General features: G+C 39.6%; 1 protein-coding gene across 1 annotated transcript in view; it reads right to left on the bottom strand.

Moving 5' to 3' along the window:
* Positions 1-6,091: 6,091 nt before the first annotated feature.
* Positions 6,092-11,886, bottom strand: part of LOC103459956 (kelch domain-containing protein 1) — a 7,617-nt gene continuing 1,822 nt past the window's right edge. The window contains exons 4-14 of the mRNA XM_008401913.2: positions 11,588-11,705; positions 10,691-10,803; positions 9,404-9,491; positions 9,246-9,329; positions 9,087-9,167; positions 8,170-8,228; positions 7,951-8,060; positions 7,788-7,860; positions 6,937-7,021; positions 6,705-6,757; positions 6,092-6,436 (exon numbers count right to left, since the gene is read on the bottom strand). Of these exons, the coding sequence (XP_008400135.1) occupies positions 6,292-6,436; positions 6,705-6,757; positions 6,937-7,021; positions 7,788-7,860; positions 7,951-8,060; positions 8,170-8,228; positions 9,087-9,167; positions 9,246-9,329; positions 9,404-9,491; positions 10,691-10,803; positions 11,588-11,705 (1,009 nt within the window). The 3' untranslated portion in view covers positions 6,092-6,291. The remainder of the gene's footprint in view (positions 6,437-6,704; positions 6,758-6,936; positions 7,022-7,787; positions 7,861-7,950; positions 8,061-8,169; positions 8,229-9,086; positions 9,168-9,245; positions 9,330-9,403; positions 9,492-10,690; positions 10,804-11,587; positions 11,706-11,886) is intronic.

Raw genomic sequence — 11,886 nt, 5'->3', positions numbered from 1 at the left:
GCAGAAATGTAATGAAAACCTATTCACTTTTATCATTTTTTTATTTTTAAGAGCATTWTCAGTATCYGCTAAATCAATCTTCAGTAATTTGTTTTCATATGTTTTGTAGAACTTACATTTGATAAAAGATAAATTTATGCGAGAATATTTAAAATCTCTGCCTGGCCTGTTTACTGCCGCTGGTAATTTATTGTTTGGCAGATTTTCCATAACTTCTCGGTTCAGCCTTGCAGTTGTGAGGCAGTTATTTACTAAACTGAAAAATGGTTTTAAAGTGGAATTTAAATCATAGCCCCAGGAAAACAGGATTATCTGGACTTTTTAATCCACTTTAAGAGAAACAGTTCAGGTTTCCTGTAACATTTTCAATCYCAACAATCTGAAAAGTCCAGATTGATAAACAGATTTATTGCAGGAAATTTATCTGAGCAGCTCCGACTCTGTCAGTGTGACGCTATCAAACAAACCCAGTGAAAAGGAAGGATTGATTACTGAGGGTTTCTCTCCACATGAAGCCTCTTTACCTGGAGGATAATTAGGAAGAGAGCGGATCCTGATCGAGCGTCGGAGCAGCAGAGAGGCTGTAATTGTTTTCTGTTGATTCTGTGGCCTGTTGACTGCAGACCTGCAGACTGTCCAGCCGCACTGACCATAACAGGTTTCAGGTTCCAGTGAGCGCTGGTGGAGCCAAAATCCTGAACAGGAAATAACATTATTATGTCCCAACCAAATGATTCACGCAAGATTCCAGACAGAGGAACAAAAAGATTAAAAGAATTTTCTGAAAACAAATGATCACTTGTGTAGAAGTTCAGAAAGATCTGGAGTTACTGCTAAAATAGTTTAAATGAAAATGATAAGTAATGCAACAAACCCCAATGGTCTGGATGTATATGCATCACACAAGACTCCACTGCTGAAGAAAAATCCTTTTGAAACRCATTTAAACAACATAAAAATATTAAGAACAACAGATAAATAAACACCATTTAGATCAGCTAGCAAGAGTRTTCTAAAATTATGGGAATAAAGACACAATATTACCACAAGAAAATTGTAAAATTACAAGATTATTTTCACATYATTACAATTTTATTATTTAGAAGGAATCCAGGGAACGTTTAGGAYCTAAAGATGTTGGTRTGGAACAATGTGCTGGAAGAAATCACAGCAGTGAATGTGATTATTTTCTGCATAAAGGAAGCGCCTTCAAGTTAAATGCATATTTCTCTGATATTTTATTACCTGTTACATAATTTACTGACATCTATGCTTTGATTTCTTTACTTCTGTGGACGGACAGTTACAGAGTTTTTGTTTCATTTTTCTCTCTTGGTATCAGATTACCAGAGTCTTCCTGGTGTATTTATCTAACACAAATAAAGTCATTTTTATGGGTACTATGAACTGTCATCCAAAAGAACTTTCTATATTACCAGAAACCTCTGTGGAAGAAATGCAGGGATTTCCTTGAGCGCTAGCGCCATCTGCTGGTTATAATAATAATTACATGGATTTTACAATCAGAATCGGGAACAAAATGAATCTCTCCTCCTTCATGCTATCAGAAAAACATCAACACTGCTTTAAAAAAATATAATTTTTATATCTATGACAGAAGCATAACTCACACAGAAGTTAAAAATACAACCTTTAATTTGAGTTTATTCATTTGGGTGTTTGAAACAGGAAGTCATGATTATTAATTAGAAGTTTGAAGTTTCACCAGTCGTGATTTTGTCCACCATGTTTGTTTTATGTTCACAGAGTGTGAGGAAGAACGGACGGCGGGCGAGAGAGGAAGGAGGGCGACGTCCTCCTCAGGCCGAACCGCCATCTTGTTTCCGCAGACAGAACGCCAACGTTCTGAAACGTAGCTGATCCAGAAGAACGACTCAAAGACGGATGGAGGCGGCCATCTTTCTTTTACTGCAGGTCAGCTGCTTTGGCTTTGCAGACGGTTGCGTGTCCAGATTATCTGTYCAGATGATTACATTTATATTAATCTCTGAATTTGTATCAATCTTGCACTGCAGTTGTGGGCCCCACAAAACCAGGCCAAGGTCCATAAATGGACCCCAGGCCACACTTTGGACACCCTGTGCTCCTTTCAGTTTCAGATTTCATATTTAATTTGGGGGTATCAGAGACATGCAGCYCTTTATGGATTTTATTATATTAAAAATAATAACAGTTACTCTGCTCTTTGTGTTGATCTGGTTCATAAAATCCCAGTAAAACCCGTTTGGCTCAAACATCACAAAATGTACAAAAMCTGCCTCATAACCTAATTTTTTTTATTTTCTATTGGTTTTATAACAGTACAGATGTGTCAACAGAAGAAGGCTGTGTGTTTGATCCAGAGCAGGATCATTAAAGATGTTTTTCAGGCCGACTCCTGGGTGGAGTCTGTAAAATCCGTCCAGACTTCCAGGATCGGTTCCCGCTGGAGGARAGTTCCTGAGTCAGAGAAACCACAGCTATGTGCCGGCCGGCCAGCCGGGGCTGCAGCACATGGATCCTCCCCTCGTCTGGAAGCTGTTGGAGTTTTCTTCCAGATGTGGGAGTCTGGTTTCCTTAATGACACCCTGGTGCATGCTGGGAGTCTTTGTGACGGAGCTGCAAAGAAAGCTGGACAGTGTTGAAATGCAGCARCTCTAAATGTTTTCTGGTGTTCAGTTTTATCCATTTTTTCTTTAAATCCAGAAGTAATGATTGGAAACTCCGCAGTGAAACATCTGGGACACACAGATCCACATTCACAGCGTTCGCTTCAACAACAGGTGCCTCTGAGTTGGTCATCCTCCAGACAGAGCCGGCTGTCCAGCTGTCTGTCTCACMTTTACCTCAAAATCCTGGAAAAAAATATCCATAAGAAGGAAAAGTAGATCAAACGTTGGGAGTGTTTGTCAAGACAACAAGACAATGAAGATAAAAGACAAAAACTGAATTTAAAGAGGAAAACAAAATGATTTGGTGGAAAAATAACCCTGAACCTCGTCCTGAACCCAGAGTGGTGGCAGCATCATCCTGCAGCACCTTCCAACAGACAACAACCCTAAACATCCAGCTGGAGATATTATGCATGGCTTAGATCAGATCCGTTGTTAGAATGGCCTATTCAAAGTCCAGACCTAAATCCAGCGTAACGTCTGTGACTTGAAAACTGATGTTCTCCATCCAGCCTGTCTGAGCTCTGATACCAAGAATGGAGAAAACATGGAGATGTTTAACAGTCCTGGACTCAGGAGGGATTAATACCAACTCAAACATTTTCAGAATGTAGAAAAAAATTGTTTTCTTCTACTTTCCACATAAAATCCCAATAARAATATTTTTCAGGAAAAGTTTAATAAATACTTTTACAAGCGATTGAAGTCAGATTATTTTCTCCTTCGGTGTAAAGTGAGACCTGCTGGTTCTAAAGTGGAAAGTGTTTCTTTGTTCGGTCTGATCGCAGAGGGTGTGCGCTCCCCGGCGGAAGGCGGGGTTTTCTCCCTGGGGTTCTGGCCCAGCCGCGTTATGTAACAGATCCGCTGCTTCGCATCCTGATGGCTGTTGGAAAGTTCAGGCTGCGGCTCTGAGCTGGTCCTGTGGACATGCGGGGACGCTTCCAGCTGTGCGTCTGCAGGAATGTCCTCAGCCACATCTGCTCCGGCGGATCTCCGTCTTTAACCCGCTAAGCTTCCAGCGCGGCCTGGGTGGGGAATGCGCTGCCTGAGGGRAAACTCGGAAACAGGAGTTGGTTTTTAGAAGCGATGGGAAGCGGAAGCAGCAGAGGGAAGAAAGTTGCACCTGCGTGTGTCAGCGAGGTGAGGCTGTCCAAGGCAGGAGGAGCTGGTGTCCATCCATCCCCGCAGGCCGGAGGGCCGKTCAGCCAACACAAGGTTCACTGCGCGCAGCCGGAGAGCCGCGGCGAGGGGCCCCACTCTGACGATGACAGGAAAACCCCGCCAAGGAGAACGTTCACCAGGTCCAGGACATGTGGACTGTGTCCCTTCRGCGGGGGGGACACGGAGGACGAGCCGCGCTGTCCGCCACAGCTGGAGGAGCCACGTGTCCCACGGAGCGTGGATGTAAACAAGAGGAGCGGCTGCGTGTTTACGCACAGGAAGCCAGTCAAACCTGCAGGCTTCACTCAGCGCCATGTAAGACTGAAGTTCTCTGAGTCACAGGAAACAGTTTCATAAAGTTAGAGATTAATTATTATTCAGGTCAGTTAAAGTCAGAATTATTAACCCGCCTGAATTAACAGAGCGAGTTGAGTTGGACAACAAGGTGGAGGTMAACYTTTCATTTTAATTCATTTACTAATTAGCTACTTTTTCAGTTTGGAACGAAATATTTCACTATATTGAAAAATATTTTGCATTTTAATTAAAGGAAAACACAACATTTGATTAGCAATTTAAATATCTAAATAGCAGCTAATTATAGCTCCAAACTAAATATCTTTGCTTTYTAAACAAATATTTAGTTTACACACTAATATTTAGATCCATATTAAATATTTATTTAGTTAGCTAGACAAATATTTAGTTACCAAGCTAATTGTTTAATTCCAAACTAAATATTTTTGCTTGCTCAGTAAGAAAAAACTAAATATTTAATTAGCAAGTTAAATGTTTAGCTTCAAACTAAAAGTAACTAACTAGTGACATCTGAACTGGTTTGTTTTATTTGGGGGTATTAGTGTAAATTTGTGTAAATGTGGATGAAAACAAATGCATTTTAAATTTACTTTTAAAATCTTGAATCAGTACCTTAGTTAGTTAGTTAGTTAGTTATATAAATTGGTCCTTAAGTTGCTAACTTTTTGTTTCTGTGTAAATTGTGACATTTTTGTGTTTTTTATATATATATATATATATATATAATGTTTCATTCTGCAATATTTGGCCTAAAACCGTCTCGGTGCTGCCCCCTGTGGGTTGAACAGTGGCTACTGCAGTCAAATTTTCCTATTGGCTAAAGTTAAGTTACACTTTAAGATAAATTTATGAGCTTCTCTGTGTTGGTTTGTCATCCAATCCCAGTTCAATAACTTGAATCATGTCTTTAAGTTTTCAGGGTGTGATTAAAGTTTTACATTAATCTGCTTCAATCGCTGTTTTGTCTCGTTTGTCCTCTAAGCCGGCGACCCAGAAGTTCTCAGCAGGAGGAACGTTCTTGGAAAGCGCGCCAGCGTTTGATGAACAGCAGTAAGTGAACGGCTCTCATTAATCTTTCATATCTGAGCTCAGCGGAGGATGAAACAAGCGGTGACCAGATCAAATTCACCATGAAGGGACCAGGACACCAGCGGGAGGCCATTAACCTGACAACTGGTCCTGTTTCACAAAAACGTTTCGCTTTTAATCACCTTTTAATCCACTTCCTGCAGGCCGTCTGGCGCCTCCGCCGCCATCCTGTACGACGGCTCAGAAGAAGAGCTGATGGACACTATTGAGCGGGAGTTCAGCTGACTGGTCAGCAGAAGTGAAGACAACCATCTACAGTTTTAGAGAAAGGTATTGGGTCCATGTAGCCTGACCCTCTGGCTCTGCCAGCCTTATTTAACAGCTTGAAGCCTGTAATTGCAGCAGACTTGACCTGAAGCCAGGAGGCGCAGCGTGAACAGACGCAGACCTCCCTGTTCGTCATGTCGTCTCATGTCTCCCAGCAGGCTCCCTCAGAGCCTGTTTGTTTCCTACGGTTCGTAAATTTCATTTTAAACCAGGAAATGAGCGACCGCAGAGAAAAGGCCCCTCTTAAGGCTTTATTTGGTCAAATAAATAGTTTTTGGGTGCAATGCTGGACTTTAAACTGTCCTGGCTGCTCTAGGAAAGGAAATATTTGCTTCCATATTTCCCCGATCCGTTCCTGCACTTTTTCAGACGGACTGTGGCACCAGGACGGTTTTCAGTCTTCACAGCTGCATTTGGGCTCCACATTTCAGCCAAACGCGAGAAGCTGCTGCCACTCGGTGGTTCAACGTGGAGCTGCACGAGTCAAACAAACATTTAGTTTGTCCTTTTTCCTTTTTCATGCAAAATCAAATAAAAAAAACCCAAAAGAAACATCAATCTGTGTGTGAATAATCTCTATGAAATGATTTTCAAACATCTTATTTAATAAACAGCCATCAGATACACAGAACATAACTGTTTGGACACAAACGCTGTACAAAATAAAATGTATATCTGTAAAATAATCAAATRAAACCCCATAAAATATATCTGCACAGTGCGTCTTTAAATTTAAACTAGTCACCGTATATGACATTGTGATGTTTTGGCATTTTTTAAAGGTTTAGTTGTTGCTCTGCTTCTTTGAGGGCCGGTAGAAAGAAATCCTCCTCTGCAGAGCCGTCAGCAGCTTGGGAGGGAGAAGAGGAAGCTGCTTTCTCAGCCTCTCCAAGGTTCTCACATTCTTAGCGATGTAATCCTCACAGATCCTGTCAGGGACAAAAACATGTCAAAAAATTACATTTCCACATCGAGAGAGAATGTCCTATTTAAAGTAACATGACCAAAGTTTTCAAATTCCAAACTGATGTTTCAGCATTAGAACCGTCGTTATTTAGAGGAAAAATATGTGGCACAGATGGATAAACAGTTAGTTAGTCAGTTAGTTAGTTAGTCAGTTAGTTAGTTAGTTAGTTAGTTAGTTAGTTAGTTAGTTTTCCTGTTTCCTCTTCAGATTCATGAGACGAAGTTTGTTACCTGAACAAAGGATGTGGCTGCATCTGGAAAAGAAGAGCGTCGTTGCAATGTCCCTGAAAAATATAGTTGTACAAGATTATTATAATTATTTCATCTCGAATAAATAAAGCAGTTTTTCCACTTTACTACATGTATCCTGATACAGTCAGTGCTTCCTGCTTTGATCCTTTAGACAGATTGTTGTCTGCAGCGTGCTGCTCAGTGTGACGACACGTTAGCAGGAGACGCTCACCGTGTCGACTAGCAGGATGTAGTCGCAGCTTCCACCAAACACAACCACGTCTGAGTCTCTGCCGCTGCAGGCTGTGTGCCACAACCTGAGAGCAGAAACAATTCATGTGTGAAACAGAGCTGGGTGAACACGATTTAACTCAGACTGGAGCTTCTCTCACCAGACAGGGTCAAAAATATACATTCAGTGGTTGGATATACATTCAGGCTGCAGTTTAACTTAGTTAAATATAAACACACTAAATAATTATTAAATAATCAAGAAAATAAATGTCCTCCATGAAAAGAACCTAAATAAATATAATTTTTATTTTGTTAATTAGTTTTTTAAAAAGATTTATTTAAATTTCATCTATGTATTCATATCATCATTTATTTCATAATGGTGTTTTATTTTGTAGAGCTACTTTGCTTATTTTCCTGACTTATTAATATAAGTACTATTTCATGAGGGCTGGGGATCCTGAAGAAACGTAATAAATAGTAAAACTGAGACTGAAAAAATAACCTCCCTATTAAAAATATTTTTATTATATATTACACATTTGATGAATCATTTACTAATTTTATTAAATTCTATTTTACTTATATAGTGCACCAGTTCACAGCAAATATCTGAAGGCCCTTCCCCAAATTGATTATTTTTATGTTTTATTAATTAAAAACCTGATTTTATTTATATTTTAATTTAATTTTGAACGAAACTGCTCTCCACAGAAACAAACCATTTCAAGCTGAGCTGAGATTTGCTGCGACCCGCAGAGAAAAGCAAAATGTTTTCTGTAAAAAGCTTTCAGGATTTCATCCCGATGGTTGTTTTTCCTCTCCTGACCTTTGAGGTCAGTCTGGTACCTGGGCTTGTCCTGGTAGGGATGCTCAAACTCCCTCCACTTCTTCGTTTCTACGTCAAACAGCCAGCCGTCACCTGAAGTGGAAAGTATGTGAAGATGAAGAGATCTGAACTAAAAAACATGAGCTGGATGCTAATCGGATGAATGCAGCTGTATTTGCTCACTCATCGGTCTGCAGTCGACACTGAGGCCTCCGAACAGGAACATGGTGGACTCTGACACAGCCGTGACCGTATGCCAGGATCTGCCCACCGGAGCCGCGGATGAAGGAACTCTGCATACGAGTCACAGTAACCGTCTGCATGATTCTGAACATTTTCAGCTAACGACTGGTCGGACATGTTGACTGAATGTGACTGGAGCATTCTGTGTTTTTTACTGACATTTCAGTCCACGTCCAGGATTCGAGGTCTAGGCAGTGAAGGTCATTCGTCCTGGTTTCCTGTGAGTCAAAATGAGCAAAGCAGCTAGCATCCAGCTGTCCTACATCAGGCTATTAATGCACAGATATTTACATGCACTGTATGAAAAGATAAACGTTTTTTTATTGTCTGTCATCAGGTCAGCAGTGTGGGCACGCTTCCGCTAATCCACTGATAGCAGAGCTAATGTTTCTCTTAGCACCTGAGCGTTTTTGCTAACTTTGAAAATGTTTACCGTATTTAGCTTCCACTACATTCATTTTTCCTGACAAATTTTAAAGTGCTAATTCACTTAGATGTTTTGAAAACTTCCAGCTGGATAAAGTGCAAGTTTTGGTTATCAACTGTAACGAATTCTTCAAGTAGTCAGACATTTACATTCATGCTCTTATTTTGACGAGTGAAGTCTGTTGACACATCAGTTTCATTTCCTCTCTTGTCTTTTTTCTTTCCCAATAACTTTATGGCAAACAAGAAACATACAGAAAGAAAATGAGCTAAGCGCTTTAGCATTAGCTTCCGCTAAATGTGGTGATAGTGTAGTGCATTAGCATTAGCATTAGCATTAGCTGAACTAGCATTTATGATTAAATATTAGAATCCTGACCCAGTTTCTCTGGTTTTGTCTGAAGGAAAACATTCATCAATCTGTTGTGAGAAGCAAATCTGCCAAATACTAAACAAACAGACATAAGGTTCTGATTTAGTAGGAAGTTTACATCAGCATCAAAACGCAAAAAGAAATCATTTTGATGATCCTTCCTGGTGTAAAACATGAAACGTTTAATGCGATTCGGACACCAAGGATAAAAAGTTGTAGTTTTTTTTACAGTGTTTCTGAATATCTGGTGCCAGCCGTAGAGTAGCGGTTCCCTCACCATGACTCGGCCTCCACAGACGTATCCTCGGCGCCCCAGCGTGGCGCCGGCGTGGGCGGCTCTGGGAGCGGGAGGCCGGCCCTGCAGGAGGAAACAGAACGGTTCCGGTCTGAAAACGTCTCGGACCGCAGGGCGGCGAGTTGTTCATGATGCGCTTACATGAGTCTGGGGTTCAGCCCAGCTGCCTTTAACCGGGTCAAATACATGAACTTCATTGTTCCATCCCCAAAACAAATCATCCACCTGCAAACAGAACCATTATCTCAAAGATGTTAAAAAGTACTGAGTTAGTTCCAGCTGGTTAGCAGGTCCATTACCCAGGATGTTTCATCCGGGATGAAGTTTCGGTTCCTGCTGGTGATATCAGCCAGAACTTTATGGCCGTATCCTCCAAAGTAGATGAGCCTGGAAGAACAACACAGCATGGAAATAAATATTTACAATAAAGTCATACCCAAGATCTTTTTAATGCATTAATAAATGTTGATCTGTGGTTTTGTTACATCTTTACACTGAAATCTTTCAAAGCTCTCTGAACATCCCAGGAAGTCTTAGCTGTGATTTTTACTAAACTGGACTTGGTCTGTCAAATTTTAATCGCTGTACATGAAACTAAAAGTTATCCGTTGTTTCCCTGGTGATACTTTAGAAATATTTGCAGTACTTTTCCTAATTAAATCGTCTCCAAACCTATTTTATTGTAAGGAATGTAAATTAATTTTCCTCTCATGAAGAAGGTTTGCTTTGCTCTTGCATAAATGTGACTTTTTGTTACTCCACATATCAATCACAGACAATAACTTGACATCAAGTAAAGCTGAGGCTGGTCATAAACTTTACTGATTCCATATAACTCTTATATTATGTATTTTTTGTACAATTTATTGATCACATTTTGTTGATAATCATTAAATGTGCCCTGCTGAGTGTTTCTTATTATTTCTTTTGCAATTTTGTAAATTACTTCCAGTAAATAAATAAGTTGTAGAAGTTAGAAACACTGCCACCTACTGGTGGGAGTTAGCATCACAAGTGGTTTATTTACTGGAGTCCAAAAATTCAGGGATCAGTTGATTTAACACCAATTTAAATGAAAAACTGGATGGATTGTGACTACAAGCACCATGACTACTTATATTAACCTAAATAATCAGATACTATCCGACTGTTGGTTTGGTGTTTTATGGTTTGGGAGGAAAATGAGAAAAAAGTATATTTTTCTGTGCAATAAGTGAATGAATGTTCTATTGCCGCTATTTGGATGTAAAAAAAAATTATAACAATAAAATAAATGTCTTTAAATTATACCTTTATTAACAGCATAGTGCTAATAAGCTGCATCTTTTTGTTGTTTTCTTGCTTCCAGCCCATTTGTCTTTTGTCTAGCAGGCAGAATGTCAGAAATGCTGTGCATGCAGGTAATCTGTGCGGCCATGTTGTTTTTAGACACAAAGAGTTTGTCTTTCTCTAAACTCATGTTTAGCTTGTTTAAAAGATTCTTTTAAACCATAATTTAAAGCCTGTCGATTCTAAAACTCCCTGGTATCAACTTCTGACTAAGATACACAATGAAAATAAGGAATTTGTCGTTTTGAGTTCCTCACTTTCCGTTATAAACCCAGCAGGACAGTTTGTCTCGATGTGAGGGAGCAGAGCCACAGAGAGGGATGATCTTCTTCCACACGTATCGACCGTCTGTCAGGTCGACACAGAACATCTGGACAAACACAGTCAGGCATTAACAGAGTTCAGTTACTTTTATTAGGCTAATTGAGGCTGATTATGACTTTATCTAACATTTAAACTCATCAAATTATTTTACATTTACACAGAGGATCCTGCTTTTCTCCCAGCGACAGCTGGATATATTTCTATTGTATCAGTAGAAGTGATAAATGAGAGGCAACATGGAAGCATGCACAGAAAGAATAATATTAAATATATATTAAAGTAAAAGTAATGAAAGCAAAAAAGGTAAAAATATGAAAACTAATAAAAACTGAGACTGAACAAAACGAGAAAATTCAAAAAATGTATTTTTAAAATAAGAAGTTTAATTTATCATCTCAATAATATATATAACAATTAGCTATGTTTAAACAATACAAAACAGACATAGAAACTTTGTACTACTTTCTCCACTGTTTGTTAAGAGCATCAGAAAAATGTAAATTATGATTAAATGTAGTTACTGTGTCACTTCTTTAAGTAGGCGATGTGCTGAAGAAAATCATTTAAAATGGGAATAAAAATTGTTACCTAAAAAGATGCAATAAATAGCTTATCACAAAGCTAACACAAAATGTTGTGATAAACGTAAAACATATGTAAAATATTTCTTCCACGATAAAACTGTGTAGTTACATTCAAACCCGATAAAATACTGAAAGTTATGTTTGGAGCAAAAAGTTAATAAGTTCAGGGGAATGAAAACTGGCTCACAAAAACATAATCATATAATCTTAACTATACGACAGAAGAGCAAGGTGAGGAGCTCCAACCTGATTGGTCTGTCCGCCGTCATCACATCCTCCAAATATGTACATGTTTCCTCCGAGGGAGGAGCCACAGGTCCCAGACATGGAGGGAGGAACTTCACCCGACATGTGAAACACCTGCCTTCAAAAAACACAACCAGCAGACCAACCGCAGTCACTGCTGTCAGATAACACTACATTATTAAAGGTCACCTGGAGGTCAACTGGGGGTCAGGAGGAAGTCAACAGAAAGTCAACAGGAAGTCAACAGGAAGTCAGCGGAAAGTCAACAGAAGGTCAGCTGGGGGTCAGCAGGAAGTCAG

This window comes from Poecilia reticulata, unplaced genomic scaffold (assembly GCF_000633615.1).
Source record: "Poecilia reticulata strain Guanapo unplaced genomic scaffold, Guppy_female_1.0+MT scaffold_145, whole genome shotgun sequence".
NCBI classification, from domain to species: Eukaryota; Metazoa; Chordata; class Actinopteri; order Cyprinodontiformes; family Poeciliidae; genus Poecilia; species Poecilia reticulata.
This window is presented reverse-complemented; position numbering and strand designations above follow the sequence as displayed.